Source organism: Bufo gargarizans, chromosome 5 (genome assembly GCF_014858855.1).
Source record: "Bufo gargarizans isolate SCDJY-AF-19 chromosome 5, ASM1485885v1, whole genome shotgun sequence".
NCBI classification, from domain to species: domain Eukaryota; kingdom Metazoa; phylum Chordata; class Amphibia; order Anura; family Bufonidae; genus Bufo; species Bufo gargarizans.
In genome coordinates, this window is record NC_058084.1 from 104,404,331 (window position 1) to 104,428,592 (window position 24,262).

At 44.5% G+C, this 24,262-nt stretch overlaps 1 protein-coding gene across 1 annotated transcript in view; it reads right to left on the reverse strand.

Annotated features, from left to right (window-relative positions):
* ORC5 (origin recognition complex subunit 5) overlaps positions 1–16,331 on the reverse strand; it is a 49,646-nt gene extending 33,315 nt beyond the window's left edge. The window contains exons 1-9 of the mRNA XM_044294397.1: positions 16,276–16,331; positions 12,320–12,450; positions 11,441–11,533; positions 8,855–9,058; positions 7,944–8,018; positions 7,720–7,831; positions 5,934–6,064; positions 4,733–4,781; positions 863–953 (exon numbers count right to left, since the gene is read on the reverse strand). Coding sequence (XP_044150332.1) covers positions 863–953; positions 4,733–4,781; positions 5,934–6,064; positions 7,720–7,831; positions 7,944–8,018; positions 8,855–9,058; positions 11,441–11,533; positions 12,320–12,433 — 869 coding nt within the window. The 5' untranslated portion in view covers positions 12,434–12,450; positions 16,276–16,331. The remainder of the gene's footprint in view (positions 1–862; positions 954–4,732; positions 4,782–5,933; positions 6,065–7,719; positions 7,832–7,943; positions 8,019–8,854; positions 9,059–11,440; positions 11,534–12,319; positions 12,451–16,275) is intronic.
* Positions 16,332–24,262: the final 7,931 nt, after the last annotated feature.

Consider the following 24,262-nt stretch of genomic DNA (forward strand, 5'->3'; position numbering starts at 1 on the left):
ATAAGAATTGCTGACACTCCTATTTCTGTTATCCCTGCCTAATTGTGCTGGCCTGCCTTCAGGCAATTTGAACCCGCCTACAACATGGGGCCACTTTTAGTTTTTTTTTTCTCCAGGGCCACCCCTGGTGTCTATGCAAACAGTTTGATAGCGAAGTCCCAGTCATAAATCTGGAGAAACTTAGATCTACAAACACCATTTCAGCGCAAGTGTAGTCTCATCTTTACTCTCAAGCGCCATTTATACCGTGGGAATTTAGGGCAGATCTACAGGACTGCTAGATTTGCATATGCAATAGGCATTTAAGTGCACCGAAGGAAGGGCCCAAGCCTTTCAGTGACCCCTTGCTCCTCCTGCTTCCTCAGCCAGCCCCTTGCTCTTCTTGATTGACATGGCCGGGTTCCTGCATAGTCACCTGGCCTTGCCCTGTCAATCAAGGGGAGGGGGACGCTGGAGAGGAAGCAGCAGATGCAAGGGTGAACAGAGTGGCTTGGGCCGCCATCAGTGCATTTAACTGCTTGTTTGCACATGGATTAAAAGTATGTTTTCTCCAGAATCAAAAAACCTATTGGAATTCTCTGGTGTGTTTTTTACAAGCCAAAAAACACCACCTTAACTGTGAATTTCCTGGAGACAATGGTTTGATGTGGTTCAAATAGAGGAACGTCATAATAAGGGTCCAAACAACGGCCTGGGTTATTTTATGGCAGGATTGCAGATAAGCCCATTCCTTTATTTCTTTGCATTTAACTAATCAATGGTAATCAATGGTGCCAGCAGAATTTATTCATCATCATAAAGATAACTACATCCAGCCTCGCTGCAGCAGTCTATGTAGTCGTTACTAACAGAGGCGTCATACCTTGATATCTCCCGGAGATAAACAGTCTGCATGGCCTTCTTCAAATGTGGCTCGATATTCCTCCACAATTTATGAGCGTCAGTTTCCTTTGCTGAGAATATAAACACATTAAAAAACAGAAGAGTGTGGCAGAGACACATCATGATTAGTGTTGAGCGAACGTCTGTTTTAAGTTCGGCGTCTAAAGTTCGGCTTCCGGTTAGTGGAGAATCCCGACCTGGATTCCGAATACCGTTGTGGTCCGTGGTAGCGGAATCAATAATGGCCGATTATTGATTCCGCTACCACGGACCACAACGGTATTCGGAATCCATATCGGGATTCTCCGCTAACCGGAAGCTGAACTTTAGACGCCGAACTTAAAACAGAAGTTCGCTCAACACTAATCATGAGCCATTACACCTGTAGATGGCAATACATGCTATAATCAAGACATTGGGGTGGGGGTTTGAAACTTCCTGGAAGACTGTAATAGAGCCCCCCTCCCTCTCTCTGACTACTTAGATGCCGTGATTACTACTGAGTGCAGCATCTTTAAGAGGTTTTAACAACGAGGATCGACGTAATCTCTGATCTCGGTTGTTAGTGCGGGGTGTCGGATGTGTACAACAAGCAATGGAGATAGGTCCCAGCTCCTATGCCATTGCCATCACTGCCGTGCAATAGTATGGCCGCAGCGCTATACTATTGGGGCACAGAGCAGGAAGGGGTTAAGGTTATATGCCTTTTGTGTTCGACTATTGCTCACACAATAATAATAATAGAGGTGATGCGACTACATTACAGCACCCCACAGACATAATACATGCAGTGGTCTCCTCCAACGCTTCCTTCCCGATAATCTGCTGCTCTGTAGTCCTGTGTAAAGGGACCTTGAGCTAGAAGAAAAGTAAGGATTCAGAAGCTAAAGGTCCCTTTACAGTTACATGCATCGAACTCCTCCATAGTATGGGGAGGAGCGATCGCTAATGCCATTGCTCTTCCCCATACTTGTTGTTTGCCGACAGCAGATTGTGTTTACACAGGACGATCTGCTGCCGGCAAACACAGATTTTTGTTTATGTAAAAACGATCAGATTACCCGATGAACAAGCTTTTCGCTCGTTCATCGGATGATCGGCAGTAAATTTACACCATCAGATAATCGCTAACAAGCTTTCCTATGAACACTCATTAGCATTTTTTGCAAATCCAACATGTGTCACTTTATGTGGTAATAACTTTAGTACACTTACTTATCCAATCAATTCTGAGACAGTTTTCTCGTGACACATTTAGCACTGTTGTGAAGTACAATTTGAGTCAACATTTTTTCCATTATTTCCCAAAAATCCCAAATTTACCAAAAATTTGATCTTCTCTACTTTTAAGACAGATAGTAATGCCTCATAAAATAGTTTATCAGTCATCATTCCCCATATGTCTGCTTTATGTTGGCATTATTTTGTAAATGTCATTTAATTTTTTTAGGACGTTAGAAGGCTTTGAAGTTTAGAAGCCATTTTTCTAATTTTCAAAACCATTTTTTTAAGCACCAATTCAGTTAAGTGATTTTGAGGGGCTTACATAATGGAAACCACCCATAAATGACCCCATTTTCGAAACGACACCCCTCAAATTATTCGAAAAACGGATGTTACAAACTTTGTTAACCCTTTAGGTGTTCCACAAGAATTAAAGGAAAATGGAGGCGAAATTTCAAAATGTCATTTTTTATGCTGATTTTTCACGTCAATCAATTATTTCTTGCAACACAGCAAGGCTCAACAGCAAACTAAACCTCAATATGCATTACTCTGATTCTGCAGTTTATAGAAATACCCCATATGTGGTGGTAAACTGCTCTATGGGCACGTGGCAGTGGTCAGAAGGAAAGGAGCGCCATATGGATTTTGGAGGCAGATTTTGTTAGAATGGTTTTTGGGCACCATTTTGTATTTAAAGAGACCCTGACGTACCGCTACAGTGGAAACCCTCAAAAAGTGATCCCATTTTACAAACTACACCCTTTAAAGAATACATTAAGGGGGGTACTGAGCACTTTGACGCCCTAAGCGTTTTACGAAATTTGAAAACACTTGGCTGTGAAAATGAAAAGTTTCATTTCTTCCAATAAAATGATGCTTTAGCCCCAAATTTTTCATTTTCACAAGGGGTAACAGGAGAAAATGCACCCAAAATTTGTTACCCATTTTCTGCTGAATACAGCAACACCCCATATGTGGTAGTAAACTGCTGTAGGGGCACATGGCAGGACTCAGAACGGAAAGGAGTGCCATATGGTTTTGCAGCACAGATTTTGATGGATTGGTTTATGGGCGCCATTGGTTTTTATTTTTTAAATGTGATCTTATGTGGGGGCTCATTTTTGCGGGATGAGGTGACTTTTTCATTGGTACCATTTTAGGGTACATAAGACTTTTTGATCATTTGGAATTACACTTTTTGTGAGGCAAGGTGAAAAAAAGGCTGTTTTAGCGTAGTTTTTTTATATTTTTTTTACAGTATTCACCTGAGGGGTTTTACACAGTAAATGTATTTTTGAACAGAATCAAATCTTGTTTTTGTGTTGCCATTTTCTGACTGCCCTATTTTTTATTTTTATGGCGATTGTCTTAGGTAGGATCTCATTTTTTCTGGGGTGAGATGGTGGTTTGATATGTACCCCAAAATTGTACCAAAGACTTTTTGATCACTTGCTATTACACTTTTTCTGAGGCAAGGTGGCATAGTTTTTAAAAAACATTTTTTACAGCATTAACCTAAGGGGGTATCTCATGTGATATTTTTATAGAGCAGGTTGTTACAGACGTGACAATACCGAATATGTCTATCATTTTTATTTTACACAGTAAATGCATTTTTGTACAGAATTAAATCTCGTTTTTGTTTTGCCATTTTCAGAGAGACATTTTTTTTTTTTTTTTGGGCGATTGTCTTAGGTAGGGTCTCATTTTTTGCGGGATGATGGTTTGATTCGTACCATTTTTGGCTAAATACACCTTTTTGATTGCTTGGTATTACACTTTTTGTGAGGGAAGGTGACCAAAAATTGCTGTTTTGGCACATTTTTTTTACTGCATTCGCCTGACAGGGTGGATCATGTGATATTTTTATAGAGCCGATCGATACGGACGCGGCAAAACCTAATATGTATACTTTTCTTTTTTTTCCTATTTTTTCATTACTTAATTATGGGAAAAGAAGGCTTTTTTTTATTTTATTATTATTATGCAAAACTTGATTTTAACTTTATATTTTTTTTCCACAACTTTTGGGGGTCTGATACTTCTATATTGTAATGCATTGGCTGTAAGTGTATTACACACTGTAATACACTTACAGCCTTCCTGCCTGTGAGATCCAGGGGGCTGGATCTCACAGGCTTTTACATGGAAAGCAGCCCTGATGCCTGTGAAAGGCATCGGGCTGCCTTCCTGCCATCAGGTCCCCATCACAGCAGCGCAGGGACTAGATGGCGAAGGGGAGGGAGCTCCCTCCCTCCCTCCACACACCCCGCGGTCAGCGCTGACCACGGCATAGTGAGGGTATAGTTAGTGTTTTCACCGATGCCGGCGCATACTACAGCAGGTGTCCGGCTAACGGGAACAGCCTGTCCCCTGCAGCTGATCGGGCGGGCGCAGCTCCTGCAACCACTACTACGGCGCTGGTCGGGAAGTCACTTCCCGCAGCGCCGTAATATTACGCCGCTGGTCGGGAAGGGGTTAAGAATCCTGTCTGCAGAAAAAAATATTTTGATTGCTTTCTGGCCGTTCACGGTTTCTTTCGTACAAAGCACCATTCCCAGAGACAAATCCTAAAAGTCTGTCTGCTAGATGAGGCCATTCTACAGCATGAAAGCAGTCTTACCTTCTCCTTTAACCACAGGTTCACAAAATTTTGGAAAGTTTAGTGCAGCCTGTGTGAAACACAAGAAAAACAAATATAAATCAGAAATTACTGATTGACTTTGAATATATAGTGAAAGTAAGGGTCCAGTCACACATCCGGACCCATTTATTCTCTATGTGCCCGGATGTGAAGCGGAGAGCACACTATGTGCTCTCCGCTTCCGCATTTGCGGAGCGCGGCCCCGAACTTCCGGGTTTCGGCACCGAACTTCCGGTCCGCAGCTCCGCAAAAGATAGAACATGTCCTATTCTTGTCCGCAGCTGCGGACAAGAATAGGCATTTCTATAGTGGGTGCCGGCCGGGTGTGTTGCGGATCCGCAATTTGCAGGTCCGCAACACACCATGGACGTGTGAATGGACCCTTATACTGTATCTCTGTATGCCTCTGATATCATATGACGGCATATAGATGTTTTTATTTTCTGGTGTATTTGCACAAAATTCAACCATAAAAAAATGTGACATGAGATGCCATACTAAGGAAATTTTATTCCCTAAAAGCAAAAGAGATATGTCAACCACATGGAGCAGCAAAGAGCGCTACAGAGGACTCTGCGCGTTATACGGTCTGCTGCACATGAGGCATATTTTATTTTATTTATTGATACTTATTCATTAGTTAAAAACTGCAGTTATACTTTAAAGTGTCACTGAACTTTCAAAAACATTTGGATATGTCACAGCATCATATCAAAGGTTTTGATCACCGAGGGTCTCAGTGCTGAAGAGAGAGAAGTGACCGCACCGATGCCCTATTCACTCAAAAAAAGTGAAGTGGAGGCCGCACCCATTTTTCTATCATATTATACATAGCTCGTTTCTATGGTTACGACCACCCTGCAATCCATCAGCGGTGGTCGTGTGTGCACATTATTGGAAAAAGCGCTGGCCTCTCTGTTGGCCAGGACCGTGGGGGCGCTCATAGGTTAGTGCTTTTTCCTATAGTGTGCAAGCACAGCCACCACTGCTGGATTGCAGGGTGGTCTGTAACCATGGAAACGAGCAGTGTATAATGTGAAGGAAAAGTGATTCCAACCAGTAAAGGAAGCAATATGGACAATCACAATACATTAGTAACTGCCTTGTATTAACTTCCCCTGCATAATAAATGCTATTTGCTGAAGTGAGACAACCCCTTTAAACTAATCAGAACTGTCACCAGATGCCGGAGCTCTTTTATGTCCCTGCAGACGGTGTAAAAGACTCCCAGCAGAATATTGATGTACGATGCAAAGAATTCAGGTGAGTATTCTTCAGGATGGTCACTGGACAGAATCTTCTGAAGATCACCTGGAAAAATGGGGCAAAAATTAGCATTTTAGTACAACATCTAATGCAGTAGTATACTGTAGTCCAGTCAGTGAAATCATAGAGCATCTGTGGATGGAAAGCATCAATAACCATGAACCGCAGCAAACCACCTGGTCCCTGACTGGATAACCCCTTTAGAACGCGTCTATGACCGGAAAATCAGTTGTAAACCTGGCACAATTCCTGGTAGGCCTTGCTCAGCATAAAATAACTATAGCTTTTATTTTCTCATCCGTTACTGCATCTATGAGAAAAACAGGTTTTAATCCATATGCAGCTGAGCTCTTAAGTGCACCTGGGCGGACCCGGGCCCCTCGCTGCACCTCCGCTCCAATGCTTTCCTCCACCAGCCCCCCACTTTTGACCAGGCTTCAAAATCATTGTCTCGCCTGGCCCTGAAATCTCATGCCTATTCCATTTCTTACACCCTTGGTGCATAACAAGTACCACACACCATCGTGGTCCATCCTGTGCAAGCACAATATTTCTGGGCCAGGCAGTTGGCAGTGGCCTCAATGCAAAAAGGGTTCTGTATTCTCTGAATTTAACCATTTGTGTTGAAGAACAGCTTTCTACTTGAGCCGCCGTCCGGCAGACAAATGCCCCTGGCATTATCACCATCACATATATGTACACTGGGAAGCAAATAGAGGATCTTAAATCCCCGTTAGTGGTTCCCTGATGGGTGCAGTTTACACCGCTGCAGCAAAAACATGCGATTCCAAAATGTGACTGCTGCAGCAAACTACTGGCTTCAGAAGACACGAGGCATCACTGCAGCAATGTAAACCGAGACTGAAGAAAGGTATGGAAGGATTATTCACTGCACAAATCTACTTGCAAGTTTAGGGGGGAAACGTCAGGCCCCTTCTCAGAAAAATGTTGAGTATCAATCAAATTATAAGACATCTGCAAGAACAATCATATGAAAATATCTTGGATTTCTACTTTCTGTGTGTGATCCGATATATTCTGCTAACACGTTCAGTTAGATGTTAGTGAAGATGCAATTGTTTTCATCATCCAAATCTATTGATTGTTTACGGCCCGTCCAATAACTATGACAGGAGGACATGTCGTGTCTATAGGTGAGGATTTCAGTGTAACCGTCACGCATGTCAAACCAAATGGGGCATTTTCCATCTATATGGCTTTTTTTTTTTCACGTCTGTCAAAGAATGCTCCTAGCAACCATATGTTAAAAATGGACCACACAACTTTTTTTTTTTTTTTTTTTTTTTTTTTTTCTCAATGCCCCACTGACTTCTATAGGCCAGTCTGTATCAAAATGCTGCATTCTGTGATTTTCTCTCTATGGAATTATAGTCCGTTCAACCCTCAGATGTGAAAATTGCTCATCTAACGAGCCCTTAAAGGGTTATCCAACTTGTGGCAAAAAAAAGTTAAAAACATGACTTATCTGCCACGCCGAAAGAGAGCTCCAGTGCTGGCATTTGCCACCAGAACTACACAAACCCGTCCATTGTGTAATGGATGCAGCTGGTAACGGCTCCCAGCTCTGTCCACTGCACTATGGACAGAGCTGTGTAGTTCCAGGACCAGAGCAAGGTAACAGCAAGATAAAAATCCTGGACAACCCCTTACACAAAAAGTTTCAAATAGGGAAAACGTACCTTTACTGTAGTCTGCAAAATATATGGTCAACGGCTCAAGGCAGCCTGTGTTTGGTCTGAATGTTTCCCAGGCTATTTCAGTCAGGAAAACCACAGTTACATTATTACCGGTCTGCAATATGCAAAGAAAACAGGTTATGGACATTCTGACAACCATCATTTCCCGGACGTGTCCTGTGTATGCAAATCGAAGTAAAGCGGCTAGCTACAGTATGTGCGCTTACCAGTTCCTGAAGCCTGAGGAATCCTGGCAAAAGGTTTGCATCCATTTCCCGGAGTACATCTGCCTTATCGAGGACCTATTATGAGAAAGTTTAGCCTTCTTAGATACTAATTATAGTTCATATAATACAAGGAAATCCAAAGCAAGAAGAATTTTTAGTCGGCTGTGAAAATTAATAAAAGTTGTATTTTATTTGCATAATTGCTTAACAATGTGGAAGGGGATATTGTAGGTTTTAGTGATGAAAACTTGTAATCTAGCATCGGGATGTTTTTTGCCAGATCATCAGAATTTTCTTAGACTTCTATTTTGTTTAATATGCCTAGATGAATGTAAAGGCTTGTGTAAAGATAAAGAGCGCAGCTGCATCAGAAGATATGGTGTAAGAAATGTACAGATTGTCCTCTGAAGACGACAACTGTCCATATGCCCTATTAGGACGTATGGACATCATAAGGGAACCCTCCTCTATGAGCCAGCATGGAGAGCTGTACTTGTGGACTCAAGCCAATCATGTATTACATGGACAGATATGCATCTGATTGGTCACCATGTAATACTACACTGCTCCTGCAGGGGGGTTTCCTTCCTGACTGCATTTTCCCCTGGGAAAAACTGCTGTTTGCTGATGGTGTGAAGAGCGGGACAGGGGCAACCAGCTGGACATCCAGGGGCCCGCATTCTGCCAGGTGTTTTCTTGGAAAGCATAACCCCTTTAAGACAATTATGCGGTTTCTCTTCACAAAACAGTTCTAACAGCATTTTTCCCCGTTATGTCTGAAATTGATATGGAATACATGTAGGACCAGCTAGATCTGTATTACAGGCTCTGCTCTGGTTGTAAGACTGGACAGATTGGTAATATGCAGCATGTGCCTTTTGCAGAAGGTTGGCCATTCAGTGACTACTCACAATGTAAACGGTCTCATTTTCTAATCCTTGACTTGCCGTCGCCCTCTTGTAGAAGCGGACAAACTCATTAAAAGTGTCACATCTCTCGTAAGAAGAAAAGTCATTTTCAGGACCAGGGCAGTGGTTGTAAAGCTGGTTAAGTATTTGTTCAAAGAGAAGTCTGGCTGTGAAACACTCGACACAACTCACAAAGACGTGAGGAAGCTGCAAAACAAGAGCCACAAATCTATAACACACACTTACACGAGTGATGCGGGCCCATCGGCAGCCGGCCAGCAAGCTCTTAACCATCGTCAGTTCACGATTAATAGAATGGCCGCGAGTTGTACACCTCAGACTCGGAGCGCGAGTATGCGGCTGCTACCGTCCTGACCTCCCAGCACTGCCGGGGTCGCATAGCATTATATTGATTTATAATGCTATGTAACCCTTACGCTGGGTTCAGACCTGAGCGTTCAGAAACGAGCGCTCTGTATGCGCGATTGTACGGGCGTTTACAATCTCGCATACAGAGATTGGCGTTCACACATTGTCGCGCGTTCCCAAATTTCTATGTGAGGGAACGCGCGACAAACGCCCAAAAAAAAGCTCAAGCACTTGTTTGAGCGTCGGGCGTTTTACAGCGCGATCGTACGCGCTGTAAAACGCCCAGGTGAGAACCATTCCCATAGGGAATCATTGGTTCTTGCCTGTTGTGCGTTTTACAGCGCGTAGGAATGCGCTGTAAAACGCTCAGGTGTGAACCCAGCGTTAGGGCTGTTTCACACGAGCGGATGCCGTGCGTGACATCTGCTCCGTGAATGACAGCCATGACAGTCATGATTTGCTGAGAAGGAGCTACAAACATCTGTAATATAGAATCTGAAAAGCAGGGGCCATACAACCTACAGGCAAGTTTCCTGGTGGGCCGATGCCCAATAAGAAGTATGCATGCGCCCAAGTACTTAATGATCTGAAGCTCTCTGCATTAATTAATGCTGGGAGCATCATTACTTATGTACTGGGCTGGTGGCCGCAGATGCCCTCCTGAATTCAACTGTATGGCCGTCCTCAGTACAGATGAATACTGCGGTGGGGCATCAGAGTGCATGGCTCCCTGCCCTGGTGTTCACCCTCATAAGCCAAAACATGAGGCAGTGTACAAAAGGGCACAGGAATACAGGCATTTCCAGCCTGCACCAGAGATGGCAACTTGAACCCGCCTACAGCATGGGGCCACTCCAATTTATTTTTTCCCAGGGGCACTTTAGGTTCCCTGCTGTGCTATTCCATACAGAGGCATCCATTAAAGAAAAGAAGTACCGTATACTGCCCATGTTTTTTCACCATGGGTGCCTATGGTTTAAACATGGGCGCCCATAATTTCAGAAAATCTTCCCAACAGAAACCTTAGATTAGAAATGCAGATGCAGTGTGGAAACAGCATTGTTTCCTGTAAAACAACAAAGGAGCAGTCCCCCTGCTACTAAATCCGGGATAGATAAAATATACCAAAGATAATGGCGGTAAGAGAAAGTGTATCAGGGACATAATGGCTTACCTTACTAAATCCCTTAATGGAGTACTGTGATTGTTAAAAGTTATCCCATATCCACAGGAGTTCTGGCTATTTCCGGAACGGCCGCTCTGTTCCTTACGCGGTACCCATTGTAGGACCCCCACCAATCTAATAGGTGTCCCCTATACTGTGGATAAGGGATAACTTTTAACAACCGGAATACCCACTCCCTTAACTCACCTGCCTAAAGCAGGATAGCTTCCCATGTATGAGTGATCCAACTGAGGAACCAAAGTAGTCCCTAGCATATGTATTCGGTCAAAGTAAGAAGGAAACAACCAATGGAAAGATAAATGGGACCTGAAATTTGGTTTAATATGGACGCACCCAGAAGAGCGTTGTGCCCCTCCAGCTCAGATAGGCTCTCGGACAGCAATGTAAAGACTCATACACCTTCTATAAGCTCATACACTATTCTACTTGCGTTCCAAAAAAACAACAACAAGCAGCCGAAGTGTCACAATACTCTAATACTCTGATCACACTGTATGCACCTTTCAGGGACTTGTAACTGAATATCTGACACTATAACGGAAAAGTATTTAGCTCTCCGACGGCTGCCAGGTTGGAACTGTACATATTTTAATTATTATAGATTTATAATCCCTAGAGGCATTCAGGTTCTCTGTGGACTACAGTAAGCTCCCTCTATTTAACCCTTCAGGCTGGCCATAGACAGCTGTCAGCATCTGCCATCAGCGGAGAGCCCAGAGGCCGCACCAGTCTATATCCCCCTGATATCCACTGCCGGGTGAAATGGCAGAAGACTGCAGTGCAGAGCTGGGTACATCACAAGTGACTGCGAACAACGCCAGTGAATAGGGGCATAGAGAACATGACAGTCTCAAGTAATCCAACCCGCCCAGATTTCCTAGGATTGTCGTGTCATGGCAGCAACTTGCAGGTGCAGCACGGACATGTTCACTTATACCAGTTGAATCTTTAGCCGTGTGACACGTGTCATGGGCAAAGCCTCAGTCTAACACATGACAATTAAAAACAAAAATGACATTTAGATTAACCCTTACCTCTAGCGTGCTCAGCACTGTCTGCAGGATGTACGTCTTTCCAGTGCCAGTGTGGCCGTAAATAAAAAGAGATGGAAAGCTTAAGTGTGACCGCTGAAAGAAAGAAGATTATCTAAGAAACCAGACCATGTCACTGCGAGGAAAATCAAGCTGAGAGGAGGAAGGTCTGGTGGAATCTTTTATAAGGATATTTTATTTTAATCTGAAGGTTAAAGGAGTTTCCCGAGATTTTTATACTGATGACCTACCCTCAGGATAGGCAATCCGTATCTGATCAGTGGGGGTCTGACTCCCGGGACCCCCGCCGATCAGATTTTTGAGAAGGTGCAGGTGCACGTCGCCATGGCTAGAAACACAAGGAAAAAGAACACAATGCATCAGCACTCTGCTAACACGAATAACGTACAATAATGACGTAGTTATAGAAAATATTAGTGTGCTAATGATACGCTTATTTCGTTAATTTTGAGATTCTTGGCAAATACACTTTTTATACAAACTTATTTGGGCCCGTCTGCCGGCGTCAAGGCGATCTCTGTAAGACGGGAAAACTAAATACTACTTGTTATGTGCCATACTGGCCACCATAAAATACAGGGAATGCAGGTTCCACGTGCATGCTGGGTCCACTCTGCCATTTACCATTTTTGTGCCATAAAGGCCTCCATTAAATCCAGGGAATGCAGGTACCAACATGCATGCTGAGACCACTCTATACCTCTCCTGGTGCCAGATAGAGCATCCAGAGGACAAGTCATCAGTATAAAAATCTCCGAAAACCCTTTTAAGTGAGGCAGTACATTCACAGCTGAATAGAAGGCTGCATTCAAAAGGTTTCCAAGCCTGAAGCCAAGAAGAAAAACACAGGACAAGTAATACCTCTCCGAATATTGCAAGCAAGGTGGATAGCTGCGCTTCTCGGCAGATGGCTTGCTTCTCCAGCCTCTGAAGCTTCTCCTCCGGATACGGGGAATGCTCTACCGCACTCATCATTCACTTCAACATAATAACTGCAAATAAAAAGAATCAGTTCTGACGTTTAGTTCCTCATATCTTTATTTAGTTCGTTCAGTATCTGCATTTTTTTGGATTGCGTGCATTTTTCCTGTGCATGAAGAAAAACGAAAGAGTAAGGCCTCTTTCACACGGGCGTGAGTTTTTTTGCCCGGATAAGAGCCGGGTGCGTTGCGGGAAAATGCGCGATTTTTTCTGCGCAAGTGCAAAACATTGTCATGCGTTGCACTCGCGTGAGAAAAATCGCGCATGTTTGGTACCCAAACCCGAACTTCTTCACAGAAGTTCGGGCTTGGGATTGATGTTCTGAAGATTGTATTATTTTCCCTTATAACATGGTTATAAGGGAAAATAATAGCATTCTGAATACAGAATGCATAGTAAACCAGCGCTAGAGGGGTTAAAAAAAATAAAAAAATTTTTTAACTCACCTTAGTCCACTTGCTCGCAAAGCCCGGCATCTCCTTGTGTCTCCTCTGCTGATGAACAGGATCTGGGGTGAGCTGCTGCATTAAATACAGGTTAAGGACCTTCGATGACGTCACTCCGGTCATCACATGGTACGTCACATGATCTTTTACCATGGTGATTCACCATGGTAAAAGACCATGTGATGACCGGAGTGACGTCATCGAAGGTCCTTAAGCTCTATTTAATGGAGCAGCTCACCCCAGGTCCTGTTCATCAGCAGCGGAGACACAAGGAGATGCCGGGCTTCGCGAGCAAGTGGACTAAGGTGAGTTAAATTATTTTTTTATTTCTTTTAACCCCTCTAGCGCTGTTTTACTATGCATTCTGTATTCAGAATGCTATTATTTTCCCTTATAACCATGTTATAAGGGAAAATAATAATGATCGGGTCTCCATCCCGATGGTCTCCTAGCAACCATGCGTGCAAATCGCACGGCATCCGTACTTGCTTGCGGATGCCATCCGATTTTCACACACCCCATTCACTTCTATGGGGCCTGCGTCACGTCAAAATCGGACAATATAGAGCATGCTGCGATTTCAACTGAACGCACAAGTGATGCGTTAAAAACATTGCTCATGTGCACAGCCCCATAGAAATGAATGGGTCAGGATTTAGTGCTGGTGCCATACGTTCGCCGCACGGATCGCACCCGCACGGAAAACTCGCCCGTGTGAAAGGGGCCTAAGGCTTAGTTCACACGAACGTGTGTGATCTGTGGCCGTATTGCGGCCCGCAATTCGCGGGCCGCAATACACGGCCAAAGTTCCGTGTGCATTCCGCATCACAGATGCGGACCCATTCACTTCAATGGGTCCGCAAATCCGGAATCGCGGAACAGCCACACGGGACGGGACCCCTCGGAAGCACTACGGAGTGATTCCGTGGGGTTACGTCCCGTACCTCCGTTCCGCAAAAAGATAGAACATGTCCTATCTTTTAGCGGAACGGGCGGATCGCGGACCCATTAAAGTGAATGGGTTCGCGATCCGATGCGGCTGACCTACGGCCGGCGATCGTGCATTGCGGGCCGCTATTTGCGGGCCGCAGCACGAGCACGGGTCCCACACGTTCGTGTGAACTCGGCCTAACACTCAGCCTCTCCTAGCATCCACCAGTAAAAAACAAATTCTTCCGTTTTTCACACAAACCCTATCCACTTCTATGGAGCTCGCGCTGAGTGACAACGCACAATATAGAAGATGCTGCGATTTCTCCTGAACACAAAAATGACACGTGAAAAACTACGCTCATGTGCAAAAACCCATTGAAATCAATGAGGCATATTCAGTTTGGATGCTTTGCCATTGCCAGAAGTTACAGCGTTGCTGTTCGGCCCCATTAACTATAACGAGGACTAGTGGAGAGCCCGCCGTACCCCGGCAATTATGCCAGAAATCAGACGGAGGAAAAACGCAGAGCGCAGCAGTTTCTGTCCGGCTGATTCTCGGCATATTTGCCAAGTTGCAGCCATTAAAGTTACTAGGGCCGGACGGCAACGCTGTAACTACTGGCAATGCTGGAGTGCAGAGATCTGGCAGGCTGCCCCCTGCCGGAACAGCCTGCTGAATATACAAGCCCTAGCGTGAAAGGGGTTGCTCTCCGGATAAGTCATCGATAGGAGATCGGTGGGGGTCTGACTAGTGGCCGATCAGCTGTTTGAAGCGTGCCACATCAATTGCAAGATGGGTTGTTTGGGGGCGTTTTAAAAATTTAGCTTTTTTTGGTGTCTGATTTTTTTTTGTAGTATATTTGAGGCAAAATATGCCAGCTCCAAACACTGAATGGAAATCTATGGGAAAAATTAAAAGCAGGACACAGGCTTTTATTTTGTACTGGTGTTTTTTTTAACCTCGAGGTACGTTTTTTGAGGCAATGGTGTTTTTGTTTTTTTTAAATCGCAGCATGCTATTGGGCTTAGAGTAACAGATAAGCAAGTAACTGCAGTAAAGTGATCTGTACAGACCAAGAGGTTACGCCTATTACCAGGCTTAATAGTGCAAAAACTGCAGGATTTTAACTGTGGTGCTAGTTATAGATATTGATATGAAAAATTAAAAATAACATTAAACATCCTCTAAAAATATGTTAAAGGAGTTGTCCTATGAAAAATATTCTACAGTTGTCAAACCAGCACCTGGATCTGAATACTTTTATAAAATTGTGTATAGCCACTGAGTTATTCAATAATATATATCTGTATAGCGCCACCTGCTGTTAGTTTTTTCTCTTATTTCTTGGACCTGCTCACTAAGAAGGCCGCACATGCTCAGTTTCATCCTTCAACTGCCCCCTGAGCTGTGATAGTTCAATCCCTAGGTAGGTGTTCTATTAATTTTATCATTTTCCCTTACAACATGGTTATAAGGGAAAATAATAGCATTCTTAATACAGAATGGTAACTAAAATGTGTCTTGAGGTGGTGAGAACTTGCAACGTTTTGGTGTCCATCTGACGAAGCTAAGCTAAACGTCCTGGCACACAATGCAAGTCAATGGGGACAGATCCGTTTTCACTGACACAATCTGGCACAATAGAAACCGGATCCGTCCCCCACTGACTTTCAATGGTGTTCAAGACAGATCCGTCTTGGCTATGTTACAGATAATACAAATGGATCTGTTCTGAACGGATGCATGCGGTTGTATTATCTGAACGGATGCGTTTGTGCAGATCCATGACGGATCTGCACCAAACTCAAGTGTGAAAGTAGCCTTAAAGAAATCCCATCCACGCAATACATAAAAAATCTGTGTGAAATCCGCATGGAAACTGACATGAAGCATGGGGTGTTAAACCTGCAGGATGTCAATTATTACTTCGGTTGTCACGCTTGCAATGCATAGGGTAACATCCATGGCAAATCCACGAAAGTCCACATGGATTCTGACACCGAGTTGCACCAAATCCGCTGGGGATCTTCTACAGCAGAGTGCATTCTGTGCGGATTTATAGTAGAAATGTCTGCAATGGAAACCCCTTGCGTACCACTGAACACGGTGCATGGATGTCTTCAAACCCTACTGGATAGTCACCAAGTTTTCAGCAACAAATATGCGACGTGTGAATATAACCTAAGGGGGTCGCCTCTATCGCCATCAATGTCTGATCAGTGGGGGTGCAAGCCAAGTGGCAGCAGCCTGCTGGGGCTGCATGTATATGTGTACAGACAGAGCTCACAGAGGAAAAGCCCATGTCCATACACTGACCACAGAGCATCCACACCATGGGCACCCTGTGACCAGTACTGCCTGGGGGTCCAGTGTATGAGGCGTGTCAGGACCATGTGGCGGGGCGGTGAGCCCCCGGAGAACATAGGTAAGTGTACATGTAACAGCCCGGTACTTACAGTGAGGGCTCCGCGCAGCCGCTGACGTCACACCGCACAGTCCCGCCAGCTCCGCTCAGCCCCGCCCCCCGGCCGCTCACTTCCTCCCGGCACGCGGCAGTCACAGCCCTCAGAGCAGTCACTCGGCTTCTGCTCCTCCATAACTCTCGTATCTACAATGCCTTTTTCTGAATGTGCACACGGTGTAATTGCCCAGTGCACTGTGAGAAGCGTCACAGAGGAGCTGCACCTACAGGGGGGAAATCAGATTCTAGAGGGGTAATCCCAGGAGAGGCATTCATAGCACAATGCATACAGCAAAGACCCCACTGATCACCAGAATAGTCGCTTATTAAAGCTCAGTAGTATAAGGGCTAATACCTATGTATTTTTTTTCTGTGTCTTTTTTTTTTTTTTTTTGCAGCCCTCTATGCGGAACCATTCACTTCAATGGGGCCTTAAAAAAAAAAAGACTCCATGTACATTCTGTGTGTGTATGTCCACATTCTGCAATTGGTATCCGTGTATTGCGGATCGCAAAACACCTGAGAGTCGTGTGCATGAGCCCTTATTTGGAGAGTCAGTGGCCCTGGCCTACTGTATGTCTGCAGTACACATCCATGGAGGACAGAGCCCGCTTTTCTCAGCAGACCTTCCAAATGTTTCATATGTACGCTGCCATTTTTTTGGTCCTCCCCACAACCCGGAAAGCTGTGACTGAAAACTATAAAAACAGTCACTGCAACTATATAAGCATTTATTTTTCTCGTGAATGGCATACACAGCACCATGGGTTTATGCCAGCTGCCACTAGGAGGCTGACCCTTCTCCGCTTCCCCCGGCTCTTGGGAGTGGTCTCCCTCCTATCCTAATTTTGCACTGGCTTTTTCTGTGGGTGCAGTTTTTGTCTACTTTTTGCTTGCTTTTATTCTCGGTCTCCCATCTTATCAGCACTCCTGAGGAACCCTCTCCAGATCTCTCTGCAGCCTTCCTGGCACTCTCCTGCGGCTGCTGCAGCACCTCTTCGAGGACTCAGCACCTGGGGTCTGGTAGGACAGTCTCTGGCTGGCTGCTTTTCATTTTTATCAGGCTCCCAATAAGGCCTCATGCACATAACAGTTGTTTTTCTCGGCCTCTGTTCCGTTTTTTTTGCAGATAGGATGGGGTCAATGGGTCAGCAAAAAAATGCTGATAGTTCATCCGTTTGTGTTCCGCGTCCGTTGTCCGTGTTTCCCTTCAGCAAAAAAAAAAAATAGTGCATGTCCCACTTTTTTCACCTTTGCGGACAAGGATAGGCATTTATTACAAGGGATCTGTAAAAAAAACGGATCCTCCCAAAAAAACGGATGCCGCATCTGTTTTTTGTGGCGGATGCACAATGTGCAGACGCAAAAAACAACTGTCGTGTGCATGAGGCCTAAGTCCTTTTCCAGAGAAGACTCCCATCCCCAGCACCTCCCTCAGGGTCGCCACGTATTATATGTGTGCCCGTTGTAATAAAAAGTTGCCATGCGGTCAACCTTAGCCTGTTTGTTGCGCAGTGCCTTGCCCCAAGGCCCTCTCAGGACGCCCTGACTACCCCTTCTGGGTCGGTTCCTAATGAATGGGCTGCATCCTTGTCCCAAGCCATAGGGAACCTTGCCCGACTCTCCCAATCCATGGTTGAGTCGCTGGACCGCTTGCCTGCCCAAATTGCAGCCGCCTCGGTCCCTTCCAGGGATTCCTTAGCGAAAGGAGCACACTCCCGTTTAGACACCAGGTCCCGCAAACGACCTCGGGTTGTCACAACCATGTCCCACTCCTCCTCGGGTCACTCCCAGGACAAGTCTGAGGCTGGCGACGAATCCTCCCTTGCCGCACCTTCTGCCACCTCGGGGGACACCTCTGATTCTGATTCCGGATCGGAGCAGAGCACAGCCCTGTCTGCGGCCATGCAGGATCTCATCAGGGCAGTTAGGCATGCTCTCCACGTGCAGGAAGACTCCTCCTCTTCGGCTCAGGAATCCGTATCTTTCCGCCATTCCAGGCTCCCCGCTTTGGTTTTCCCTAACCATGCAGATCTGGATGCACTCCTGGCCAAGGAGTGGCGTCATCCAGATAAGCGTCTTCAGCCTGCCAAGAGCTCAGACGTCCTCTTTCCGAGGAGTCCACCCTCGAGTGGGGGGTCGGTTGCTCTACTTTCAGGAGCAATGGAGCATGGACTGGAGGTTGTGTCCTCCGTATACAAGATAGAATTCTCCGCCCTTCCCATGGATCGGTTCTTCCAGTCGTCACCGCCCAGGTGCCCCTCCCAGGCAGGCGCTTTATTTCAGCCCATTCATTCACTTCACGCACACGGAGTGATTGTTCCCATCCCGACCTCAGAACGTTTTCAGGGGTTTTACTCAAACCTCTTCACCGTTCCCAAGTAGGATGGTTCCCTTCACCCCATTTTGGATCTGAAGGCGGTCATATTGCAGTGTAGTTGTACCCTATATGTCGCAAAACACGTCGCTGTGTAGCCCAGGCCTAAATGGCCAGGATAGTTCTCTCTTATCCTGGCACTTGCAGCAGGGTATTAGCTATATGTAACATCTGATACCCACTGCTGATGGTGTAGACCCATTTCCAAATGTCCACCTGTGCTGTATATACACTGCCAGAAATGAAAAAAAAAGAACACCTGACATTCTCAATCAGGAGCGGACTGGAAACTTAAAATGGCCCTGGAAGAAATACTAAAAGTGGCCCCGTTTTGTAGTCGGGTTCAAATTAAAGCAAGTGTGAAGGAAATGGTCTGAACTGTGGTAACCTGTAGCTTTAAGGCCCGACAGGTTCTGTTCATTCTGTCTTATGATGTTGCTAAAGAAGGCTAACCTTGAGATAAGACCTGCACACACTTTTTAACTACTAAAATGCTTTTAGCATGGTCAGAAAGTATTGCCTTATACGAATAACTAATCAAATTAATAGTTTCGATTTCCACCCCCTTCGCGGTGTGCCTTCTTTGTCTTCGTTATCTATAGGACTGGTTTGATAATTAATTTGGGAAATTGCTTGAGACCATAGCTAGGTCCATCACAAATAACTGCTGCCAGCAGCGCAAAAAAAAAATCCCCGAAAACTTCCGGAAAATTTTCCTGTAAGGTCTATGGCCAATCCGCACCTGTTCTCAATGGGGGAGATATCTGAGCTGGCCAGGAGAGATTTCCACTAGATTGCTGGGACTGGATGGGGGGTTAGATCTCCCATGCACAGCAGCCAAAGAAACACCTTGGCTGAACTACGGGTCTAAGTTGAAAAAGCTTGGAATGACATACCAAGTATTCGCTCCTTTCTCACCCTGATTCAAGTAAAATGCTAATGCATGCCCTTGTCATCTCCTGCTGGACTACTGCAACATCCTCCTCTGTAGCCTCCCATCTAGCACCCTCGCACTCTAATCTATTCTCAACTTTGCTGCCCAGCTCATCCACCTCCCCTCTGCCAGTCCTGTCACTGGCTCCTCATTGCCCAGCAAATTCAGTTAAAAATACTAACAAATACATGTAAGGCTGTCCAGAACCTGTCCTCTCCAACAAAACCTGTCCTCTAACCAACAAAGTAATCAGGGGAAAAGGGCATTAGTAAGAATGGTAACCAAGAGCCCAATGGTCACTCTGGCTGACCTCCAAAATCCTGTATGTACATCGGAGAAACGTCCAGAAGATCAACTATCACTACAACACTCCAGCAATCTGGACATTATGGCAGAGTGGCCAGAAAGAACCCTTTCCTCAGTAAAAGACACTTGAAAGTTTGCACCAAAAAAAAGCACCTAAAGGACTCTCAGACTGTGAGAAACAAGATTCTCTGGTCTGATGAAACTAAGATTGAACTTTTTGGCCTCAATTCTAAGCATCATTTTTGGAGGAAACTAGGCAGTGCTCATCACCTGCCCAATTCCATCCCTACAGTAAAGCATGGTGGTGGCAGCATCATGCTGTGGGGGTGTTGTTCAGCGGCTCGGACAGAGAGACTGCTCAGGGTTGTGGGAAAACCGAGTGGAACAAAGTACAAAGATATTCTTAATGAAAACGTGAACCAGTGTGCTCTGGATCTCAGACATTGACCTTAAGCACACAGCAAGGCAACACAGGAGTGGCTTAGAGACATCCCCGTGAATGTCCTTGAGTGGCCCATCCAGAGACCTGATTTGAACACAATCGAACATCTCTGAAGAGACCTGAAATGCCTGTCCACTGAAGAGCCCCATCCATCCTGACAGAGCTTGAGAAGATCTGCAGAGAAGAATTGCAGGCTGTAATCACTGCCAAAGGTGCTTCAACTAATTCCAGATGAAAGGGTCTGAATACTTATGTCAATTCAAAATTTTAGTTTTCCCTTTTCAATAAATTAGTAAAGATTTCAAATATTCAGTTTTTTACTTATCCGGTATTGAGTGCAGAATAGTGGGTGAAAATTTGAACTTTTTTTTAAATTTCAGCACAATGCGGCAACATAAGATGTGAAAAGGTCTGAAGACTTTCTAAATGTACTGTATACCCCTTCTTAGATGTACAGCGCCATGGAATTACTGGCGCTGCTTTCAAAGAACTAGTACCGCAGGGGATATCCATTAGCTGTATGACCATTACCAGGCCAGAGTGTCAGACTGTATCGTAGCACTGGGAGATGCCACTCAGTATGAACGCAACTCTTCCTCAACATAAACCATGCTTCAGAACCCTCTATTAACAGTACCCCACACTGGTTGTGTGATCATTGACCAAGCACCACTAGCAGTTCATACCTACTCATGGGGACACAAGGATAGGTATGAATCCCAGGGGTCAAACACCATATATGTATTGTAAATCCCATAGATAGGACATAAAAGCCTTTTGTCAGAACACAACCTTAAAGGGCTCGACTCGCATCTCCACTTGTTGCTGTGGTTCCTAAATACTTCCACTTTCTAATACCACTCACAACTGATCGTATCATATCTAGGAGGGAAGAACTTCACAAACAGCCGTGTGCAGATGCGGACCCATTGACTTGAATAGGTCTTCAATCTGCAAGATACGGCAAAAGATAGGACATGTCCTATCTTTTGCGGCGCGGAGGCATGGACCCAAAAGCCCACGTAAGCGCTTCTGGTGGCTTCCAATCCGTGCCTCCATTCTACAACAGATAGGACATGTCCTGTTTCTGTATCTCATGGATTATGGACCCATTCAAGTCAATGGGTCCGCATTGGCACCACAGGGTGCACACTGCTGGTGCCATATTTTGTGGACCTGTAATTTGCGGGCGCGAAACCCTTACGATCGTGTGAATGGATCCTAAAGGCAGTCTGCATGACTAGGGCATTTTATACACCTGTGGCCATGGGACTAAATGAAACACCTGAATTCAGTGATTAAGAGGTCTGGCCCAATACTTCTGTCCATATAGTGTAGTTTTTATAGATATCATTAGAATGTTATCTTCTAAGAGCTCATGCACATGACCGTAGGCTGCTTTGCGGTCTGCAAATTGTGGATCCGTAAAACATGGGTACTGGCCATGTGTGTACTACATTTTGTGGAGCGGAACGTCCTGCCCCCTATAGAGCAGTCCTATCCTTGTCTGTAAAACAGACAAGAATAGGACATGTTCTATTTTTTTGTGGGTGCCATGAAATGGACATACGGATGTGGACAGCACATGGTATGCTGTCCACATAATTTGCGGCCCCATTGAAGTGAATGGGTTCTTATCCAACCTGCACAAAACGTGGATTGAATGCGGGAAAAAATTAAAGTTTGTGTGCATGAACCCGAAGGCTGTGTGAAGAAACAATCCATGGCAAAGAGAGCAACTACTGTGCTTGCCAATATTGTCACATCCTAACGAAAGATTGAGCTATTTATGAATATTTGCAAACTAAAAGAAACCACTACAGGCAAATCGGATAGTTATGCATCGTGTAGGGTTAATGGGGCCAGTGCATGACACAGGGATTCTCTTTGTTGTGTTATGTGCTAGACTCTTAGGTGTTGCACTAGGTGACATTTGCACTTTGGCCACAAATGTCTCTCTTTGTATGCTGCAGATTTTCCACATGGTATTCTGCTGGTGGCCATATAGAGTAACTGGGTAGGCAGCCTTAGTTCAAGGTCTAATTAGCAATGTTGCAATCTAATGGACGGAAATGACCATCTACTATTACAAGAACATAAATAATTAGCACTCCGGCAGCCGCTGATCTAGTGATGCCAGAAATGTTGGATCTCCCTTGCAAATTGAATTTCTTTTACCGTATCTGTCCATGGCGTTTGCTGATCTACTACTTTCCTGTATATTTTGAGTGAGCAGCTTCTTCAACCTTATTTTGGTTGCCCACACATCCCCAGACAGCTGTTCAGATTATTCGTCGCCCCATTACAAAAGTAGAAGTGCCAACTGCTCCTTAACCACTTCAGACCCGCTAGCTGAAACCCCCTTCATGACCAGAGCACTTTTTACACTTCGGCACTACACTACTTTCACCGTTTATCGCTCGGTCATGCAACTTACCACCCAAATGAATTTTACCTCCTTTTCTTCTCACTAATAGAGCTTTCATTTGGTGGTATTTTATTGCTGCTGACATTTTTACTTTTTTTGTTATTAATCAAAATGTAACGATTTTTTTTGCAAAAAAATGACATTTTTCACTTTCAGCTGTAAAATTTTGCAAAAAAAAACGACATCCATATATAAATTTTTCGTCAAATTTATTGTTCTACATGTCTTTGATGAAAAAAAATGTTTGGGCAAAAAAAAATGGTTTGGGTAAAAGTTATAGCGTTTACAAACTATGGTACAAAAATGTGAATTTCCGCTTTTTGAAACAGCTCTGATTTTCTGAGCACCTGTCATGTTTCCTGAGGTTCTACAATGCCCAAACAGTAGAAAAACCCCACAAATGACCCCATTTCGGAAAGTAGACACCCTAAGGTATTCGCTGATGGGCATAGTGAGTTCATAGAACTTTTTATTTTTTGTCACAAGTTAGCGGAAAATGATGATGATTTTTTATTTTTATTTTTTTCTTACAAAGTCTCATATTCCACTAACTTGCGACAAAAAAAAAAAAATTCTAGGAACTCACCATGCCCCTCACAGAATACCTTGGGGTGTCTTCTTTCCAAAATGGGGTCACTTGTGGGGTAGTTATACTGCCCTGGCAATTTAGGGGCCCATATGTGTGAGAAGTACTTTGCAATCAAAATCTGTAAAAAATGACCGGTGAAATCCGAAAGGTGCACTTTGGAATATGTGCCCCTTTGCCCACCTTGGCATCAAAAAAGTGTCACACATCTGGTATCGCCGTACTCAGGAGAAGTTGGGGAATGTGTTTTGGGGTGTCATTTTACATATACCCATGCTGGGTGAGAGAAATATCTTGGCAAAAGACAACTTTTCCCATTTTTTTTATACAAAGTTGGCATTTGACCAAGATATTTTTCTCACCCAGCATGGGTATATGTAAAATAACACCCCAAAACACATTCCCCAACTTCTCCTGAGTACGGCGATACCAGATGTGTCATACTTTTTTGCTGCCAAGGTGGGCAAAGGGGCACATATTCCAAAGTGCACCTTTCGGGTTTCGCCGGTCATGTTTTACACATTTTGATTGCAAGGTACTTCTCACACATTTGGGCCCCTAAATTGCCAGGGCAGTATAACTACCCCACAAGTGACCCCATTTTGGAAAGAAGACACCCCAAGGTATTCCGTGAGGGGCATGGCGAGTTCCTAGAATTTATTTATTTTTGTCACAAGTTAGCGGAAAATGATGATTTTTTTTTCTTTCTCTTTTTTCCTTACAAAGTCTCATATTCCACTAACTTGCGACAAAAAATAAAAAATTCTAGGAACTCGCCATGCCCCTCACGGAATACCTTGGGGTGTCTTCTTTCCAAAATGGGGTCACTTGTGGCGTAGTTATACTGCCCTGGCAATTTAGGGGGCCCATATGCGTGAGAAGTAGTTTGCAATCAAAATGTGTAAAAAA